The 22,085-nt window shown below is 42.9% G+C and overlaps 1 protein-coding gene across 1 annotated transcript; it reads right to left on the bottom strand.

Annotated features, from left to right (window-relative positions):
• Positions 1 to 2,305: 2,305 nt before the first annotated feature.
• LOC139155682 (vomeronasal type-2 receptor 26-like) lies at positions 2,306 to 21,693 on the bottom strand. Its single transcript, XM_070730926.1, has 6 exons — positions 21,412 to 21,693; positions 14,043 to 14,879; positions 12,318 to 12,413; positions 10,537 to 10,755; positions 4,282 to 4,298; positions 2,306 to 3,230 (listed from the first exon to the last, which is right to left on the bottom strand). The coding sequence occupies exons 1-6, from the start codon at positions 21,691 to 21,693 to the stop codon at positions 2,306 to 2,308; spliced, it is 2,376 nt and encodes a 791-aa protein (XP_070587027.1).
• Positions 21,694 to 22,085: the final 392 nt, after the last annotated feature.

Raw genomic sequence — 22,085 nt, 5'->3', positions numbered from 1 at the left:
TTAGATAATTGGATATGAGTACTCTAAGGTCTTTGACAGAATGAGGATCATCTACAAGTTCATTTCCTCCAAGTTTGTATTTTGTATTCTGATTCTTTTTGCCAATATGTAAGACAGAGCATTTGTTGGTTAAGATTTGAAGTTGATGGTTGTTTGATCATTGTGCTACATGATCAAGGTCTTTTTGAAGGGTAGTAGCATTGTCAGTGGTGTTAAATACTTTAACATCATCAGCAAAGAGAACGCAGTTGCTTATAATATGATTGCAAATATTGTTTATGTAGAGTATGAAGAGTGTTGGTTCTAAAACACTGCCTTGAGGGACACCACTATTTAGCCACCCTGAGTCCTTCAGGATTTGGCACCATAGAAGTCGAATGAGTAAGTAAGTAAGTAAGTAAGTAAGTAAGTAAGTAAGTAAGTAAGTAAATAAATATTGACGTATGTTTATTTTGTTGTGAGCCACCTTGAGTCCCTAAGGCAGTGATGGCGAACCAATGGCATGGGTGCCACAGGTGGCGCATGTGCCAGAGGTGGCACATGGAGCCATATCTGCTGGCATATGAGCCGTTGTCCTAGGTTAGCTCCAACATGAATGTGTGTGCCAGCCAGCTGATCTTTGGCTCGCACAGAAAGTCTGGGAGGGGTTTTTTGGCTTCCAGAGAGCCTCTGGGGGATGGGAAGAGGTTTTTTAACCCTCTCCCAGCTCCAGTGAAGCCTTTGGAGCCTGAGGATGGAAAATCATGAGCTTACTTAGCCCACCAGAAGTTGGGAATCATGCCATTTACTTTTGGGAGAGTCCAGAGGTTATTTCTTTCAAGCAGGTTTACCTTGGAAAAGTTTTGTGAGTAGAAATACATAGGTGTCCTTGAGGTGGACTTGAGAGTCAGGGTGCAGGTGCTATTCCAGGTTCCTAACAGGCCAGTAAGGGGCATACATAAGTGCACTGGTGTGCCTTTCGTCCCCTGTCCAATTGTCTTTCCTTTCTTTCACCTATCATATATAATCTCTTCCTTTCATATATCCTCTCCTCTAAGTTCACTTTTACCCTTATATATATTACCACATGTCTATTTTTCTTCCTATGTATTTGTGTATTGGACAAATGAATAAAATAAATAAATAAATAAAATATTCAGCCTACTTGAAACTGAGCATCACAGAAACTGTGACTTGTGCCACAGTTTGTTCAGATGAGTGAGGGCTGAGGGCCAAGTTGCTAGCATGTTGATCAATTGTAGCCTCATAAGCAGTGTTCCCTCTAATTTTTTTTTGGAGTGGGCGGAAAAGTATAGTGTCTGAGCGGCAGTCCCTTTGGGACTGGGCAGAACAGAAATAATAAACAAACAAACAAACAAACAAATAAAAAACCCACCCTGTTTTGCCTCAGAGAATTTCAAAATAAAATACAGTACTGTGTGTCTATAACAGTGAGTTCATAATAGGGCAACTCTATCAATATCAAAATGCCACTTAAATAGTTGAGCTAGTTTCAAACTAGATTTTGATTTTCTTTCTCTCTTCCTTACTCCCATTCTTTTTCTTTCTCTTTTCCTTCCTCCCTTTTTTCTATCTGTTTCTCTCTCTTCCTCTCTTCCTCTCTCTCTCCTTCCCTCTCACTCTTTCCCTCTCGGCTTCTGGGCAGGTTTGGAAAACTCTGAGTTGATGATGATTTTTAAGTGAGCGATTGCTCACTGCTCAGCTTAGAGGGAACTATGCTCATAAGTGTGATCAATAAAATCAGTTTTTATCTGGAAGAACTGATTTATTCTTGCATGTCAAGGAATGATATTAGAGCTCATTTGTGATCCCTTCAAAATAGAGAGGTGTGTTATTCAAGATATGAAGCTAATTTAAACTTTGCACGAGTATTGCCTAACAATTGATTAGAGCCTGATAAATTTGTTTGCTCTAAAGCATTTTTTTAAAAATTCTAAAAGCCAATTGAATGTAAATCTTAGCACAAAATTTAGGAAACCTCAGGAAAACTGCTGAAAAATACCGATAGTGAACCCAAATTAAAATACTTTTAATGACTCTTTTGCTTACAATAAATAAAGTGTGAAACTTCATGTTGGAATATTATCCACGTTTATTTAATTTTAAAATAGAATAAAATATTTCCAAGTTGACCCTAGGATACTTTCTGGGACAATTAGCCTTAATGAAGGATAACAATTGGACAATTGTTACTGATTAATAAATACTTGGTGATCACATCACATTATTTCCAAATTGATAAGTCCTTGTCTCCTTTTGGATCAAAAGCAAAAATGTCCTAAAATCAAAGTTTCCAATTCCTCAATCACAGGTTCTTTTGCCTCATTATATTCTCTTTACAATTCAGATTGGGTCTCAGTAGGATAATATAACATTTTGGGAAAAAGATGCAAACCAAGAGACCAGCCCCAGAGGCCAAAATGGAGAAGATTTCCACAGCCACCATGGACTTCCCTTTGGTGCTTAAGTAAGTGGGAAGAAAGGTGATCCAAACACTGCAAAAAATCAGCATGCTAAAAGTAATGAACTTGGCTTCATTGAAACTGTCTGGCAATTTCCTAGCCAGAAAGGCTACTGTGAAACTGACCAAGGCCAGGAAACCCAGGTAGGCAAGGACAGCATAAAACATCAAAGCTGAACCTTCCTTACATTCTAAGATGATCTCACCAAACAATGAGTGGAAATCCAAGTTGGGAAATGGTGGAGAGGTTGTTACCCATGTGGCACATAGTACTGCCTGCACCAGGGGACATCCAAAGACAATGGAGTTGGTCAGTGGTTTTCCTAAGAATTTCCTTGTCCTGTTTCCTGGCTTGGTGGCCATGAAGGCTAGAACCACTATCACAGTTTTTGCTAATACTGAAGAAACTGCAAGGGAAAACAGAATGGAAAAAGCTGTTTGTCGTAAAAGACAAGTGAACTTCCCGGGTCGACTAATGAAGAGGAAGGAACAAAGGAAGCAGAGCAGGAGGGAGATCAGGAGGATATAGGTAAGATCTCGGTTGTTGGCCTTAACAATCGGTGTGTTGTGATGTTTATGGAAAATAATTAGAGTTGCCAGACTGATTACAGAGAGAGAAACAGCTAAAGAAGCTAAAGTGTATCCCAGGGTATCTTGATAGGAAAGGAAGTGGAGCTTCTTGACAATGCATTGGTCCTTGCCCTTGTTGGGATATTGGTCTTCTGGACACAGGTCACAGTGGACTGCATCTAAAATCAAAAATCTTTCTCTAAGATCAAAACAAGCAAATATTTTTAATGACGATTCAACAAATAATGAGAAATTCAAAATGGCCCAAGACAAGGAATAACGGAATACCACAGTTGGAAGAGACCATGAAGGTCTTCAAGTCCAACCTACTTCTCAAGCAGGAAACCCTTATTTTGAAACCTGGAACAATATATAATTAGATAAAGAGGAGAACCAAGATTAAAGGCTAAAAGTATGAAGGACAAATTATAAATAAATTAAAACTCAAGAAGATATTGGAAAATTAATAGGGGGAGGGAACAACTAATGTAAATACTGAATAGACTGTAATCTACTCTCTTTTTTTGTTATCCGTCTGTATTATGTTATATTTATTTACTTATTATTTATTTATTTATTAGATTTCTCTGCTGCCCTTCTCGAAACAGCTCATGTTGATATTCTTATCACTTGGAACCTTGACACCTGCTTTAAGTTAGTGAGAAAAGGAAAAAGTTGCCCTTTTGGGCAGAACACTTCAGATCCATGGCTAAAAGTTTGTAAAGATTCTCAATCATCTGAGTCACAATTGTCCCAAAAGTGCTTTTTCAAGAGGCAACTGGACTTTCTCGTGTTTTTTTTCCTTTGCAGATGTTTTGTTTCTCCTCCAGGAAGGAAGCAAATCTAAAAGTTAGCAAAATTACCAGCAGTTTGCAAGGTATATAAATCCTTCCATTCCGCATGATCCAATCAGACCTGAAGAAGATTTTTGGATGAGAAGCGAAATATATTCAAAGTAAAAAACCAAGAAAATCCAGTTGCCTCCTGAAAAACTTTAGATCCATGAACTGAGAGGATCTTCTGAGAACTATGAATGTTTTAAGCATGTCAATCCTATTAAAATTACAGAAATTAACATTTTAATGTACTGGATGGCTTGCTAGATGCTGGAAGTTGTACATTGTAAGTATGTGCTACCTGTCTGGTTAGAAATGGTTCCTTCTGGGCAAAGGGCACATTGGTAGCAACAAACTGGCTTGCCCTCTGGAACTCTTCTCCTCTCTCCTGGATGGCATCTCCTCATGCCACACCTGGCAAAGGGCACCTTCTAAAAGAGGAAAGAGTAATGTTTGAGATGGCTTAAGTAATGGACATGCTTCATTTATTCTTTTACATATTCTTATCTCCACATTTAGAATGCCTCCAAAAGCAATTATTCAACAGGGTCTATCAGGAGCAGGAAAAGCTCTTGAGAGATTCAGGCCAGTGGCATTCCCAACACACCACTTAGATGCTGGAATTTGGAACTGGAATTTTAGAAAACCTCAAACCTTTGTGTGATTGAGCTATAACTTTTTTTAAACAAAGAACCATGAGGATCCAACTGCATGCGAATGATCCATCGCACTCACTGTTGCTTGTTCTAACTGCATCCTGAATTGGCAGCAAAATGTTTTTTTCTCTTTGTGGTCCTGCCACAAATCAGACCTCAAATGTGTAACGTGTAGAAAGTTAGCATGAAGAATGAAATTATCTATCGGCAGAGCTCATCACATGGCATAATCAAGCCGTCTTATTACATCAGCCCAAGGTTCAAACAAACCTGATTCGGACAAGCATGACTCCACATGGGAATCTGACAGACAAAAATACATGCCCTTGACACAGGAACAGGAAGCTCAAGTTCAAAGCCCAAGAGAGGGTGTAAATAGCACTCACTCTCCACTCCATGTGGTCAGCTACCCAGGATTTTAAACTCATCTGCTCCTATTTTGCAGTAAACCATCTTTCCAAGCAGCCTCCCTGTTTCCAGTGTATTTCTCCCCACTTGGAACTCAACCAGATAGATATTTCTTCTAACACATACAAACTCTTATATTTTTCAACAAATGCCTGCCATGTTTTCTGGCTATTTTTCATGTCAAGGGGATGTTTTGCGTCCGTGATTCGGTGATGTTTTTTGCTTCCTTGGGAAGCAAAAACACTCACCCAAATGCACTCATCCCTGTGCGCGATTTTGCTACCAGCACAAGTGCAGGAAGCATAATTGAGCTCAATCCCGCACTTGCATTCCAGAACCATGGAGCTGCATGCAATTAGGCGTTCTGGCAGCATCTCACCACTGCATATGGCCACCAATCAATAATTCCGTTTTGTTCACGCAGCTCTTCTCTACTTTTAAGATTTCCACTCCCATCTAAAATCTCCTTATACCTTTTTCTTTATATCAATTGTATTTGGATAAATCATTGCTTCCATTGTTGAAAACCAATTTGGAATTTTAATATAGTGGATTTTTTTTCTCCAACCAAGTTATAATTAATGTCTCCCTAATATTTAGGATTTTTTTTCTTTATTCCATAGGAAAGAGTGCCAGCCAGTTAATAAATTGTGACCTTCTAGTGTCAGGAGTTGAGTATTGTTTAGATTTACCCAATCTCTTACCCATACCAAAGTTGCCACTGTTTGATAGTGTTTCCAGTTGGGGAGTCCAAGGCCACCCCTACTTCTAATAATCTTGTAAATCTATCTAGATTCTATTTGTGGAATCAGCTTTTGATAATTATTCTCTTTTATTTTGAGCATTTATTTGTTAGGTTGATACTTAAGTATTTGATTTTTTTTTAAACTATTTATACATCCAGTTCTCTCTCCAATTTCTCTTCTTGTTGGGATGTTATGTTTTTTTCTTAATAATTTAGTTTTTTCTTTATTTATTTTAAGGCCTGCCACTGAGCCATATTTTTTTCTAATTCATTAATCAAGATTGAGTCCTTCGGAATTGGGCGGCATAGAAGTCAAATAAATAAATAATAAGATTGGGCCTGTTTTGTGTGGGTCCTCTACAAAAAATACTAGGTCATCCGCAAAGGCTTGTAGTTTATAGTCTTCCATGTTAACTTTTCGTATCTTTGATATCCACATAGAAACATAGAACATACAAACATAGAAGACCGATGGCAGAAAAAGACCTCATGATCCATCTAGTCTGCCCTTATACTATTTTCTGTATTTTATCTTAGGATGGATATATGTTTATCCCAGGCATGTTTAAATTCAGTTACTATGGATTTACCAACCACGTCTGCTGGAATTTTGTTCCAAGGATCTGCTACTCTTTCAGTAAAATAATATTTTCTCACGTTACTTTTGATCTTTCCCCCAACTAACTTCAGATTATGTCCCCTTGTTCTTGTGTTCACTTTCCCATTAAAAACACTTCCCTCCTGGACCTTATTTAACCCTTTAACATATTTAAATGTTTCTATCATGTCCCGCCTTTTCCTTCTGTCCTCCAGACTATACAGATTGAGTTCATTAAGTCTTTCCTGATACGTTTTATGCTTAAGACCTTCCACCATTCTTGTAGCCCATCTTTGGACCGGTTCAATTTTGTCAATATCTTTTTGTAGGTGAGATCTCCAGAACTGAACACAGTATTCCAAATGTGGTCTCACCAGCACTCTATATATCGGGATCATAATCTCTCTCTTCCTGCTTGTTATACCTCTAGATATGCAGTCAAGCATCCTACTTGCTTTCCCTACCGCCTGAATGCACTGTTTACCCATTTTGAGACTGTCAGAAATCACTACCCCTAAATCCTTCCCTTCTGAAGTTTTTGCTAACACAGAACTGCCAATACATTATTCAGATTGAGGATTCCTTTTCCCCAAGTGAATTATTTTACATTTGGAAACATTAAACTGCAGTTTCCATTGCTTTGACCATTTATCTAGTAAAGCTAAATCATTTACCATATTACAGATGCCTCCAGGAATATCAACCCTATTGCACACTTTAGAGTCATCGGCAAATACGCAAATCTTCCCTACCAAACCTTCCCCTATGTCACTCACAAACATATTAAAAAGCATAGGACCCAGAACAGACCCTTGTGGCACACCGCTTGTAACCTGTCTCTGCTCAGAATACTCGCCATTAACAATAACTCTCTGATGTCTACGCTTCAGCCAGCTGCAAATCCATTGTCCCTTATTTTGTTTAGCAGTATTACAAATATGACATTCCTAATAAATTCATACTTTGAGGAAACCCTGGGCTGCGGAGTTTTGATTGTTCTGGGTTTGTTACTTGGAACCCTGACAGAATGACAACATTGACTTTCTTTTTTAAAATACTTTTTATTGAATTTTTTCCACACTAAAAAGACACAACATAATTTCACTAATACAGTTTGTTGCTATCAAATGTATTTTCTTCATTCTACATTTTCCATATCTAAGGATATTATTCTTAACTTAAACATTCTTATTTCTATTTACAGTTTTATACTTGTTGTGTATTACTTTATATCTATTTGCATTTAGATTTATTTTGATACATCATTTTATATTACTTTACACATTAATTTTACTTTCCCTTTCAAGCCAATCATACCAAGCCAATGTATTTATAATACATTGTTTACTCTCTCTCTCAATTCCATTGTTAATTTACTCATCTCTGTGTATTCTAGCACCTTTTTTTTTATAATTGTTGAGTTGGAGTTTTTTTCCCCTTTCTTCCAGGTTTGGGTGAATGTGATTCTCGATGCAACAACTTTGCAACATCCTTGTGAAGTTGGATTCAGGGGTTCAGGTGGGCTTGTTACTCACGTACCTGCCTCCCAGCTGCGTCTCAAAAGCTCTGCCTGTGCTGCTCCAGGAGGTGCCCGGGTTGGCGGTGGAGTTCCCCGGACTTATTGTCCTGGGGGACTTCAATCTACCGTCACTCGGCGGTTCCTCTGGATTGGCACAGGAGTTCATGGCCACCATGACAGCCATGGACCTGACTCAAGTAGTTCAGGATTCTACTCATGAGGGTGGACAAATACCCGATATGATATTCCTCTCGGGGCAATTGAATAATGGTCTGAGACTAAGGGGCTTAGAAGCATTGCCTTTGTCATGGTCAGACCATTTTCTACTGTGGCTTGATATCCTGGCTCCAATCCTCCCCCACAGGGAGGCGGAACCAATTAAGAAGTTCTGCCCCAGACGCCTGATGGACCCTGAGGGCTTTCTGAGGGTGCTTGGGGCTTTACCAGATTCACTCATCCACAGCTCGGTGGAGTCTCATGCTGAGGCCTAGAACAAGGCTGAAGCGGAGGCTCTTGACCGAATTGTGCCTTTGCGGCCTCTCTGTGGCACTAGACCCCGTAGAGCTCCATGGTTCAACAAGGAGCTCCAGGAGTTGAAACACCAGAAGAGACGTCTAGAGAAGCGATGGAGGAAGAGTAAGTCTGAATCTGACTGAACACTTGTAAAAGCTTTTATTAAGACCTACAAAGTGGCGCTCAAGGTGGCAAGATGTGCGTATCATGCCGCCTTGATTGCATCAGCGGAATCCCGCCCGGCCGCCCTGTTTAGGGTGACCCGCTCCCTTCTAAATCAGGGGGGAGTTGGGGAGCCCTTACAGGGTAATGCCGAGGAATTTAACTCGTTTTTCACTGATAAAGTCGCTCGGATCCGGGCTGATCTCAACTCCAATTGCATAGCAGTATCGGCTGACAATGAGTCAGTCGAGGTGACTGGGGCTGAACGTCTTTGTCCATCAGTCTGGGGGGAGTTTGACTTGGTGACACCTGATGAAGTGGACAAGGCCATTGGAGCTGTGAGTTCCACCACCTGTTTGCTGGATCCGTGTCCCTCTTGGTTGGTTTCGGCCAGTCGAGAGGTGACATGGAGCTGGGTCCAGGAGATTGTCACTGCCTCCTTGGGAAGGGGATCCTTTCCGGCCCTTTATAAGGAGGCACTTGTGCGCCCCCTCCTCAAGAAACCTTCCTTGGACCCAGCCGTGTTTAATAACTACTGTCCAGTCTTCAACCTTCCCTTTATGGGGAAGGTTGTTGAGAAGGTGGTGGCGCTCCAACTCCAGCGGTCCTTGGAAGAAGCCGATTATCTAGGTCCTCAGCAGTCTGGATTCAGGCCCGGCTACAGCACGGAAACTGCTTTGGTCGCGTTGATGGATGATCTCTGGTGGGCCCGGGACAGGGGCTTGTCCTCTGTCCTGGTGCTTCTTGACCTCTCAGTGGCTATTGATACCATCGACCATGGTATCCTTCTGCGCCGGCTGGAGGGGTTGGGAGTGGGAGGCACTGTTCTTCAGTGGTTCTCCTCCTACCTCTCCGGTCAGTCGCAGTTGGTGTTAGTGGGCAGTCAGAGGTCGACCCCTAGGTCCCTCCCTTGTGGGGTGCCTCAGGGGTCAGTCCTCTCCCCCCTGCTATTCAATATCTACATGAAACCACTGGGTGAGATCATCCAAGGGCACGGGGTGAGGTATCATCAATACGCCGATGATACCCAGTTATACATCTCCACCCCATGTCCAGTCAATGAAGCAGTGGAAGTGATGTGCCTGTGCCTGGAGGCTGTTGGCGCCTGGGTGGGTGTCAACAAACTCAAACTCAACCCAGACAAGACAGAGTGGCTGTGGGTCTTGCCTCCCAAGGACAATTCCATCTGTTCGTCCATTACCCTGGGGGGGGGGGAACTACTGACCTCCTCAGAGAGGGTTCGCAACTTGGGTGTCCTCCTCGATCCACAGCTGACATTGGAACATCATCTTTCGGCTCTGGCGAGGAGGGAGTCATTGCTCACAGTCACTCATGCCCTCATCACCTCGAGGTTTGATTACTGCAATGCTCTCTACATGGGGCTACCTCTGAAAAGTGTTCGGAAATTTCAGATCGTGCAGAACGCACCTGCGAGAGCCAGCGTGGGGCTTCCAAGATTCGCCCACGTTTCTTCAACACTCCGTGGCTTGCATTGGCTGCCAATCAGTTTCCGGTCACAATTCAAAGTGTTGGTTATGACCTATAAAGCCCTACAGGGCAATGGACTAGATTACCTCCGGAACCGCCTGCCACCTCACGAATCCCAGCGACCAATAAGGTCCCACAGAATTGGCCTTCTCCGGGTCCCGTTGACTAAACAATGTCGTTTGGCGGGCCCCAGGGGAAGAGCCTTCTCTGTGGTGGCCCCGGTCCTCTGGAACCAACTCCCCCCGGAGATTAGAATTGCCCCCACCCTTCCTGTCTTTCGTAAACTACTCAAGACTAATTTATACCGCCAGGCATGGGGGAGTTGAGATAGCTCTTCCCCCTAGGCCATTGCAAGTTATGCATGGTATGTTTGTGTGTATGTTTGGTTTTATAATAGGGGTTTTTAGTTGTTTTTATTATTTGATTGTACATGTTGTGTTTATTATTGTTGTTAGCTGCCCCGAGTCTGCAGAGAGAGGCGGCATACAAATCCAATAAATTATTATTATTATTATTATTATTATTATTATTATTATTATTATTATTATTAACAAAATTGCAACATTAACCTTCAACTTACCTTTGTAGCCCACACAATTGCATCAGAGTGAATCATGAAGTCCTGATCTGGAAAAGTTTTGTGATCTATTTGTCCAACTTTCATGGGGACAAAAGATTGATTAGGGAAGAAAATCCAGTTGAGAAGATCATAAGAAGCAGATCCCAGTCCATTTTCAGAGAAGGAGATTTCATCTCTGGCACTGTTGTTGAACTGGATGTTCCTCAAATAGGAAAGGATCTGAAAGAAAAAGAGACCTTCAATCATTGATGTAAAATAAGATGAACGCATACAGAGCACACCGAAGAAAAAGGAAGGCAGCAACCAATCATAAAATAGATTGCCTCACCCAGCAACCAATCATAAAATAGATTGCCTCATGCAGGAGCCGGCACTCTCAACCAATCAACTACAACTGGCGATCTGGACCATTGTACACTTAACAGATTTAATTTAATTTAATTTAATTTAATTTAATTTAATTTAATTGTTTAGTTTAGTTTAGTTTAGTTTAGTTTAGTTTAGTTTAGTTTAGTTTAGTTTAGTTTAGTTTAGTTTAGTTTAGTTTAGTTTAGTTTAGTTTAACGTAATGTAACTTAATGTAATTTAACTTAATTTAATTTAATTTTATTTTTATTTAATTTTTTAATTTATTTTTTTAATTTAATTTTTTAATTTAATTTTTTAATTTAATTTAATTTAATTTTTTAATTTAATTTAATTTTCTAATTTAATTTAATTTTTTAATTTAATTTAATTTTCTAATTTAATTATATGCCTTCGAATCCCATAGGATTCAGGGCGACTTTAAATTCAATATATTAAGTGGTCAGTTGAATACAAAGATGGAAAGCCTTATGTACTGAATATATAGTGCATGCTTCTACAAATGTCAGACCGTTCAGATAATTCATTATTTAAAATTATCATTTGTATACGTCTGACTTTTGTTATATTACGGGTATGAGAAAATATAATAGAAAATAAAATATTTATTTATTTATAAAATGTATTTATTTATTTATAAAATGTATTTATTTATTTATAAAATTTACTTATTTTTTTATAAAATTTACTTACTTTTAAAAAAGGTATAAATGTTAAAATCCTGACCTGTATTCAAATTGCTTTAGGCAGGGGGATGGAGGACCAAGTCTCACAGCTGCAGTGAGGAAATCACACTACACTCAAAACAAAAGCACATTCCATCCATCTCTATGTCAAGGCATCTCCACACCTACCTACAGTGGCCAGAGGGTGAGAGTCTACAACCTGCGAAATTGCTTTGTTGGGGAATGTGACTGATGATATACCTTGAGGGGAAGGGGAAACAGGGTCAGAGTCAGGGTGTGATTTAATGGAGGTCAGAATTGGCTTCACTTAGAACATGTTGACATGAGGCTCCTAATAAATAAGTGTATTTCTTTCAAAGCTTGGCCCAAGGCTCATTATTTTATTGGGGCATCAGTCATCTACCTCTTTAAAAAATATACGTAATTTACATATTATTGTTTTAATAATTGCTGTTTAATCTAGAAAATCAGAACAGAGCTGGAAAATCAGAATAGATCTGGACCTTGGAGGTCATCTAATTCAACCTCCTTCTCAAGCAGGAGATGCTATGCCAATGATGGCTAACTTTTTTTGGCTCACATGACAAAAGAGGGTGTGTGGGCATGAAAGCATGAGTTCATGTGCCCACCCTCTTTTCCTCCCCTCACACATGTGCATCCCCCAAGCTGCCCCCCCCATGCATGCACACAGGCCTTTCTTAAACTCCAGAGGCAGTGGTGGGTTCCTACCAGTTTGGTCCAGAGAACTGCACCGATAGGAACCCACTGATGATATTTGGTGATTTTTTTCCCCACCGTCTCCTGAAAAGGAGCTCGACAGCTGTGCTTTGGATGAAGAATAAAGGTCAACATTAAGATGAGGGTATACAGGAGGGCTTCTTCAGACACAGAGAAACTAGGGGGGGGGGGGAGAGAATCACCAAAAATTGCATCAGTGAGTTCCTACTGATGCAGCACACTGGACCGCACCAGTAGGGACCCATTAATGCCTGGAGATGAAAAAAAAATCACCAAACGGACTAACCAGAAGTGCGCGTTTCCAAACTTCCAGTTTGTCCATTGTGTTCTGCCTGGCCTCAAGCCACCCAGGGACAAAGTAATTAATCTAATGCTCACGCAGAGATTTGTAAAAATCAAACAAGGAGTGTTCTTTATATTCAAAAAACCTGCAAACCACGGAGTTTCAGAGCAAGGCTAGTTTAAGTAGTCCATAGGTCAGAGTTAATTTCTCCAGTCAGTGCAGGAGCCTTTCAGGCTTACATCTGTCAGAAATAACTCACAAATTGAATGGCAAAATGTCCAGAAATCCACAGCAGACACCAAACCACCATTCATCAAACTTTCTTCAACGCTGAATGACTCCCACATAAATCACTGCAACCCTCCCCTTTTTCAAGGTTGCAGCAGCATCATTAAGTCTTATCACCTGTGACCTATAATTTGTTTCTGCATTTGTGCAGCTGCTCTTGTCTTCCCAGCATTCTCTGCACCCGAGCATTCAGAATAGGGTTGTTCATTAACTCTTCCCCTTCTGATTCAGGTGAACCTCTGGCTGGAGATCTGACTGACTCCCTTCCCCTCTCTGTCTCTCCAGTCCCTTCCTGCTCCATTTGTCTCACTGTCTCTGCTTCTAGTTCACTGTCTGATTCGCCCTCCAGCCAGACTGGTCTTCTGTAACAGACGGCTCCCACTCCTCTGTCAAAATCAGCAGCCACAGGAGCTGGACTGAAGCCAACAATATGTATGTATGTATGCATGTATATGTGTGTGTATGTATGTATGCATGTATGTATGTATGTATGTATGTATGTATGTATGTATGTATGTATGCATTTTTTATTGTTAAACCTGTAAGGGATAGTAATAGTTTGTATAATCATAAAATAAATAAAAAGTAATGATAAAAGAGGGCAATGGAAGAACAGGAGAGGGACGGTAGGCATAGTGGTGTTCTTATGTATTCTGCTTACAGATTTCTTAGAAATGGGGAGAGAACAACTGTAGATAATCTCAGATTAAAATTTTTGGAGTTTGGGGAAGAAACCACAGTCAGGTAGTGCATTCCAGGCTGCCGCCGTCTGCACCTCTGTCCTGCAGTTCTGGCTTGCAGCCGACCACCCTGCCGCTGCCCGGCGGCTACTGCCCGGTGCCGCTGCTGCTGCCTCCCTCCTACTGCCGCCGCCCTCCCCCCGGGCCCCAAAGCTCACTTGCTACCGCCGCCAGGGAAGCTCCAGCCGGGCGGGGCGTTGCAGCTGCCGGAAAACATGGAAGGCGCGAAGAAGGAAGCTCAGCTTCCAATCTCACAACTTTTTGCTCTTCGCACTCTCAGCAAAAAGTTGCGAGACCAGAAACTAAGCTTCCTTCTTCGCAGCACACCTGACTGTGTCGCGGCACACTGGTTGGGAAACACTGCTCTAAGGATCTATGGACTGGATCAAAAGTCCCAGAGATTACCTTCCTTGATTGGACATTTGAGATCCCCGTTCCGTCCCACATCATGGCTGGCCGTCTTCCTGATTCATACGTTGCATGTAATGCATGTGCCAGAGCATGAATGGCATTGTAGACATTGTAACTGTCACCTGTCATGCTTGTCTCAAATATAAATGCTGGCAGATTGTGTAAATTCTCCTTTCCCATGCATGTGTTGCCTTCCACTTTAGAAACTTTGCCTCGTTTGTAGAACTTGCAGTCAAAGACCCTTTCCCACCATTGCAGAAGAAAGATGTCACTCTGTGAATTCAAGGGATCTAAAGACAGGAGGAAATGGTTGAATTCTGGGACATCCCCAGTGTGGTCCTTAAAATGCAAAGCCCCATGGAAGGGCCTCATATATTCCAGTGTATCTAGAGATCCCATTCCACTAAGTTCACAATGGGAAGTTAATATCCAAACTTTGCCATATGATGTTTTTTTCCATTGCTCATAAGAATACAGAGCAGTCTGCAAACTTGCAATCGCTCTGTAGTCTCCAAAGAGAACAATCACTTCACCTTGAAAGGAATATGTTAAATGCCAAAGGAATCTGAGCATTGTATTTGAAAGATAGTCCGATTTCAACGTTTTAGTGAAGGCCAAGCAGATCTCCTTCTCCTTGAGCATTGGCACCAGGGATGAGATAAAGCGTTCTCCACTGTCATCTTTAGAGACCAAGAGCCCAACCCAGTTCCACTGGAAATACAGGAGCAGCTGGACTATACCCACATTCTGAGGAAATTCCTTGGCATTAATCCGGAAGAAGGAAGGATAAACTTTGCTCTCTCCCTGAGGGAACTCAAAGCCAACACCGAGCTAAAGAAAGTGAGATTCTTCTTTCAAACACAAAGTAAATGTTTTATGGTGCTTTTAGGGATCACCATTGTGTGGTTTATTGTCCCACCAGGGAGCCTGACTTGCTCTGAGTGGCAAGACTAAGTTCTTCCCTTCTAAGGAAGATCCACCAGATACAGATTAACAGAGTTAGAAGGTACATAGAAACATAGAAGATTGACTGCAGAAAAAGACCTCATGGTCCATCTAGTCTGCCCTTATACTATTTCCTGTATTTTATCTAAGGATGGATATATGTTTGTCCCAGGCATGTTTAAATTCAGTTACTGTGGATTTACCAACTACGTCTGCTGGAAGTTTGTTCCAAGCATCTACTACTCTTTCAGTAAAATAATATTTTCTCACGTTACTTCTAGTCTTTCCTCCAACTAACCTCAGATTGTGCCCCCTTGTTCTTGTGTTCACTTCCCTCCTGAACCTTATTTAACCCTTTAACATATTTAAATGTTTTGATCATGTCCCCCCCTTTTCCTTCTGTCCTCCAGACTATACAGATTGTATTCATTAAGTCTTTCCTGATAGATTTTATACTTAAGACCTTCCACCATTTTTGTAGCCTGTCTTTGGACCCATTCAATTTTATCAATATCTTTTTGTAGGTGAGGTCTCCAGAACTGAACACAGTATTCCAAATGTGGTCTCACCAGCGCTCTATACAGCGAGATCACAATCTTATAGGTCCTTATAGGTCATTTATTTATTTATTTTATTTGTTTGTCATACAAATATAGTATTGTAGTATGTTTAACATAATATAAGTATAAAGTAGAGATAGAAAAGACAAAAAGACATTAGGACAGGGACGGTAGGCACAAAAGTGCACTTAAGCACCTTCTAATCTAATCTAGTCCAACCCCCTGCTCAAGCAGGAGACCCTGTCACGCTGAATATTGCCAGCCAGAGACATTTAGTAATTAAAGAGTTAATATGTGTGCCTTTATTAATCTTCTCCTATTTTTGATGTAGCATCCTGCCTTGTCATTTCCGCCTTCTTGCTCCGTTCTCCTTCTCTGCCTTAAGACTCCATGATGTGAGGTATTTGTTCTTTTGTCTACTCAGACAATGCTTATTTTTACATTCATAATAAAAGAAATATTGTTATGAATAAATGTTTTGGGGCTCTTAAATCCATCACCTCCACGATAAAGTTCAAACGGACTTTTACAATCGTGACATGGCAGCAGATGGCTGGCTGTCTTAATTAATTAAGATTGATATGCCTACTAAGAAACGAAAGTTTTATTTTTCAAACGCTCTGACATCAGGCATGTCTAACCGGGAAGTGCACCATTTCTGACCACTAACAGTCCAATTTCTTCTTGAAAGCTTCCAGTGATGAAGCTCCCATAACTTTCAAAAGCAACTTCTGTTCCATTGGTTGATTGTTCTCACTGTCAGAAAGTTCCTCCTTATTTCGAGGTTTCCATCCATGTTTATTTATTTTATTTATTTATTTTGTCCAATACACAATGAGGGTTTTAGTGGGTACATATCTATATACACATAATAAAATACATGATGAAGGTTATAGAGGAGATACTCATAGTAAAATATATCCAAGAAATAATAGAAAAGAAGATAAAGTAATAGAACATATCAATGAAAGAATAGAAGAAGAGATATAGGAATAGAAGAAAGGTATAGGAGATATAGGAGAGCAATAGGACAGGGGACGGAAGGCACTCTAGTGCACTTGTACTTGCCCCTTACTGACCTCTTAGGAATCTGGATAGGTCAACCATAGATAATCTAAGGGTAAAGTGTTGGGGGTTTGGGGATGACACTATGGAGTCCAGTAATGAGTTCCATGCTTCGACAACTCGGTTACTGAAGTCATATTTTTTGCAGTCAAGTTTGGAGCGGTTAATATTAAGTTTAAATCTTCTGTGTGCTCTTGTGTTGTTGTGGTTGAAGCTGATGTAGTCACCGACAGGCAGGACGTTGCAGCATATGATCTTGTGGGCAATACTTAGATCTTGTTTAAGGCGTCTTAGTTCTAAACTTTCTAGGCCCAGGATTGAAAGTCTAGTCTCATAGGGTATTCTATTTCGAGTGGAGGAGTGAAGGGCTCTTCTGGTGAAGTATCTTTGGACATTTTCAAGGGTGTTAATGTCTGAGATGCGATATGGGTTCCAAACAGATGAGCTTTATTCGAGGATGGGTCTGGCAAAAGTTTTGTAAGCTCTGGTAAGTAGTGTGAGATTGCCAGAGCAGAAGCTACGTAGGATTAGGTTTACAACTCTTGAAGCCTTCTTGGCTATATTGTAGCAGTGGGCTTTAGCACTTAAATCTTTTGTTATTAGTATACCAAGGTCTTTAACTGAGTGGGGATTATCTGTGATAATTTGATTATTCAGTTCGTATTTGGAGTTCAGATTCTTCTTCCCAATGTGTAGGACAGAGCATTTGCTAGTTGAGATTTGGAGTTGCCATGTGTTAAACCACTCAGAAAAAGCGTCAAGGTCTTTTTGGAGAGTAGTTGTGTTATCGGTGGTGTTGAAGAGTTTTACATCGTCGGCGAAGAGGACACAGTTGCTTGTGATGTAATCGCAAAGGTCATTGATGTAGAGAATGAAGAGCGTTGGTCCCTTGTCTGGCCTTCAGGTGCTTTGGAAAATAGCTTGACCCCCTCCTCTCTGGGCAACCCCTCAAATATTGGTAGATTGCGATCTTATCTCCCCAGGTTCTTCTCTAGGGGAGAACTCGTCATGCCCATTTCCTGTAACCATTCATCATACACTTGAGCCTTTAGTCCCCTAATCCTCATGGTTGCTCTCCTTTGCACTTTGTTTAGAGTCACAACTTCTTTTATGTATATATAGATGCGATATGGAGCTAGCCGTTCCAGGGGAAGGAGGAATCGCTGCTTAGTAGCGATCCCTTCTTCAGGCTCCATGAGCTTAACTCAAAGCACTGGTGATGAGTGTAATTCTGGCCCTGGGCTCAAGTTGTTGCTACTCAATGCCAGGTCGGTGGTAAATAAAGCTCTCCTCATCCGGGATCTGATCCTGGATGAGGAGGCCGACCTGGCTTGTGTGACCGAAACCTGGCTGGGCCCGGAGGGAGGAGTTCCTCTCTCTGAAATTTGCCCAGCTGGGTTTCGGGTATGGCACCAACCTCGACCCCAGGGAAGGGGGGGAGGAGTGGCTATTATAGCCAGGGAGAGTCTTGGCCTGCGTAGGCTCATTGCTCCAGAGGTTGCGGGTTGCGAGTCCCTCCTGGTGAAGTTGGACTTAGGGGTTCAGGTGGGCTTGTTACTCACGTACCTGCCTCCCAGCTGCGTGTCAACAGCCCTGCCTGTGCTGCTCGAGGAGGTGGCCGGGCTGGCGGTGGAGTTCCCCGGACTTATCGTCCTGGGGGACTTCAATCTGCCGTCGCTCGGCGGTTCCTCTGGACTGGCACAGGAGTTCATGGCCACCATGACAGCCATGGACCTGACTCAAGTAGTTCAGGGTCCGACTCACGAGGGTGGGCACGCACCCGATATGATATTCCTCTCTGAGCAACTGAGTAATGATCTGAGATTAAGGGGCTTAGAAGTGCTGCCTTTGTCGTGGTCAGATCATTTCCTACTGCGGCTTAACTTCCTGGCTCCAATCCTTCCCCGCAGGGAGGCGGAACCAATTAGGAGGTTCCGCCCCAGACGCCTGATGGATCCAGAAGGCTTCCAGATGGCGCTTGGGGTTATTCCAGATACACTTGTCCACATTTCGGCAGAGTCTCTTGCTGAGGCCTGGAACAAGGCTGCAGGGGAGGCTCTTGACCGGATTGCGCCGTTGCGACCTCTCCGCGGCACTAGACCCCGTAGAGCTCCATGGTTCAACGAGGAGCTCCGGGTGTTGAAGCGCCAGAAGAGACGTCTGGAGAAGCGATGGAGGAAGAGTAAGTCCGAATCCGATCGAACACTTGTAAGAGCTCATATTAAGACTTACAAAGTGGCGCTCAAGGCGGCAAGATGCGCGTATCATGCCGCCTTGATTGCATCAGCGGAATCCCGCCCGGCCGCTCTGTTTAGGGTAACCCGCTCCCTTCTTAATCAGAGGGGAGTTGGGGAGCCCTTGCAGAGTAGTGCCGAGGATTTTAACACGTTTTTCGCTGATAAAATCGCCCGGATCCGAGCAGACCTCGACTCCAATTGTGAAACAGAGTCGACTGACAATGAGTCAGTCGAGGTGACTGGGGCTAAACGTCTTTGTCCATCTGTCTGGGAGGAGTTTGACTTGGTGACACCTGATGAAGTGGACAAGGCCATTGGAGCTGTGAGTTCCGCCACCTGTTTACTGGATCCGTGTCCCTCTTGGCTGGTTTCGGCCAGTCGAGGGGTGACACGGAGCTGGGTCCAGGAGATTGTCAACGCCTCCTTGGGGAGGGGGTCCTTTCCGCCACTTTATAAGGAGGCGGTTGTGCGCCCCCTCCTCAAGAAGCCTTCCCTGGACCCAGCCGTGCTTAATAACTACCGTCCAGTCTCCAACCTTCCCTTCATGGGGAAGGTTGTCGAGAAGGTGGTGGCACTTCAACTCCAGCGGTCCTTGGATGAAGCCGATTATCTAGGTCCTCAGCAGTCTGGATTCAGGCCCGGCTACAGCACGGAAACTGCTTTGGTCGCGTTGATGGATGATCTCTGGCGGGCCCGGGACAGGGGCTTGTCCTCTGTCCTGGTGCTCCTTGACCTCTCAGCGGCTTTCGATACCATCGACCATGGTATCCTTCTGCGCCGGCTGGAGGGGTTGGGAGTGGGAGGCACTGTTCTTCAGTGGTTCTCCTCCTACCTCTCCGGTCGGTCGCAGTCGGTGTTAGTGGGGGGTCAGAGGTCGACCCCGAGGTTTCTCCCTTGTGGGGTGCCTCAGGGGTCGGTCCTCTCCCCCCTGCTATTTAATATCTACATGAAACCGCTGGGTGAGATCATCCAAGGGCATGGGGTGAGGTATCATCAATATGCCGATGATACCCAGTTGTACATCTCCACCCCATGTCCAGTCAACGAAGCAGTGGAAGTGATGTGCCGGTGCCTGGAGGCTGTTGGGGCCTGGATGGGTGTCAACAAACTCAAACTCAACCCAGACAAGACGGAGTGGCTGTGGGTCTTGCCTCCCAAGGACAATTCTATCTGTCCGTCCATTACCCTGGGGGGGGAATTATTGACCCCCTCAGAGAGGGTCCGCAACTTGGGCGTCCTCCTCGATCCACAGCTCACATTAGAAAAACACCTTTCAGCTGTGGCGAGGGGGGCGTTTGCCCAGGTTCGCCTGGTGCGCCAGTTGCGGCCCTATTTGGACCGGGAGTCATTGCTCACAGTCACTCATGCCCTCATCACCTCGAGGCTCGACTACTGTAACGCTCTCTACATGGGGCTACCTTTGAAAAGTGTTCGGAAACTTCAGATCGTGCAGAATGCAGCTGCGAGAGCAATTATGGGCTTCTCCAAGTATGCCCATATCACTCCAACACTCCGCAGTCTGCATTGGCTGCCGATCAGTTTCCGGTCACAATTCAAAGTGTTGGTTATGACCTATAAAGCCCTTCATGGCACCGGACCAGAATATCTTCGGGACCGCCTCCTGCCGCACGAATCCCAGCGACCGGTTAGGTCCCACAGAGTTGGCCTTCTCCGGGTCCCGTCGACTAAACAATGTCGTCTGGCGGGACCCAGGGGAAGAGCCTTCTCTGTGGGGCCCCCGACCCTCTGGAACCAGCTCCCCCCTTTGATTAGGATTGCCCCCACCCTCCCTGCCTTTCGTAAACTCCTTAAGACCCACCTTTGCCGTCAGGCATGGGGGAACTAAAACACCTCCCCCTTGCCCATGTTGTTTTGTTGATTGAGTGACTGTGTGCCTGTTTTTTATATATACTGTTTTTTTATGAGATTATTAATTTCAATTGGAATCTGGATGGGTGGGCATTGGATTTGGTATTGTGTACTGTACTGTTTTTTATTATTGTTGTGAGCCGCCCCGAGTTTGCGGAGAGGGGCGGCATATAAATCCAATAAACCTAAACCTAAACCATAGTGTGGTGACAAAACTTGATGCAGTGCTCTAGGTATGGTCTTACTAGTACTTTATAGAGTGGTATTCATATCTCACTTGGTTTGAGTTAATGCAATTTACTGCATTGGATTTTTTTGGCTGTCGCCGCACATGGTTTGTTTATATTTAGCTGGTTGTCCACTAAGACTCCAAGATCAGTTACAAAATTTGCATGGTTTGTCAAGGTAACAAACCATCAAGAATCTACTGCACTGAATAGGTGGCTACACTTTTATGAAGAATCTATGAGAAAGGAATTATCTCGAGAACTTCATCATTTAGGACATATCTCATTATTTATATCTTGGGGGTTATATCTTGACACATCAATACCTAACAATGAATTCAACTGCAGGATGGATATGCCTGATTTGATCTTCTCCTCCAGCCCCCTCCCCCAAACAACATTTCATCTTTGGCTTATATCTGTGCTTCTGTTGTTTCTCTATATACTGTATTCACCTTACCTGTGGGACCTTGAAGATGCTGAAGATGGAGGTCATCTGCCTTGAGGATTTGGAGTTGAGACCTCCAATGACAGAAAGCAGGGTGTCCTGCCTGTCACATGTATAACCTGGAATCATTTGGCCTCGTGTGGAGAGCAAGGAGAGACTGGTTAAATAAATCCTCGTCTCAATCTGGTGATTGTCATAGATTTGGAAGCCAAATGTGATGTTTGGGAGGAGAAGAAGATCCTTGTTGATCTCTCTGATTGCAAACATCAAGGCCTGGAACTGCTGGTACTTCATGGGTATGAGGCTATAATAACAGCAATAGCAATAGCACTTGTATATACCGCTTCACCATGTTTACAGTCCTCTCTTAGCAATTTACAGAGTCAGCCTATTGCCTCCAACAATCTGGGTTCTCATTTTACCAACCTCAGAAGGATGGAAGCGTGAGTCAACCTTCATTCAGTCAGGATCGAACTCCTGACACTGGGCATAGCTAGTCTCCAATACTGCATTCTAACCACAGTGCCACCATTCAGAAAAGCTGGTGTCTATTGTTGCCTTGCTTTTTGTGCTGTGCTTTGGAGCAATAAGTGCCATATCTCATTAGGTTTTGATTTTTTAAAGGAAGTTTCTTGATGAAACTTGGATGGCTTTGTGAGAAAAGAGAAAAAAATTAGTCTGTCCAA

The sequence above is a fragment of the Erythrolamprus reginae genome, unplaced genomic scaffold (assembly GCF_031021105.1).
Source record: "Erythrolamprus reginae isolate rEryReg1 unplaced genomic scaffold, rEryReg1.hap1 H_45, whole genome shotgun sequence".
NCBI classification, from domain to species: Eukaryota; Metazoa; Chordata; class Lepidosauria; order Squamata; family Dipsadidae; genus Erythrolamprus; species Erythrolamprus reginae.
This window is presented reverse-complemented; position numbering and strand designations above follow the sequence as displayed.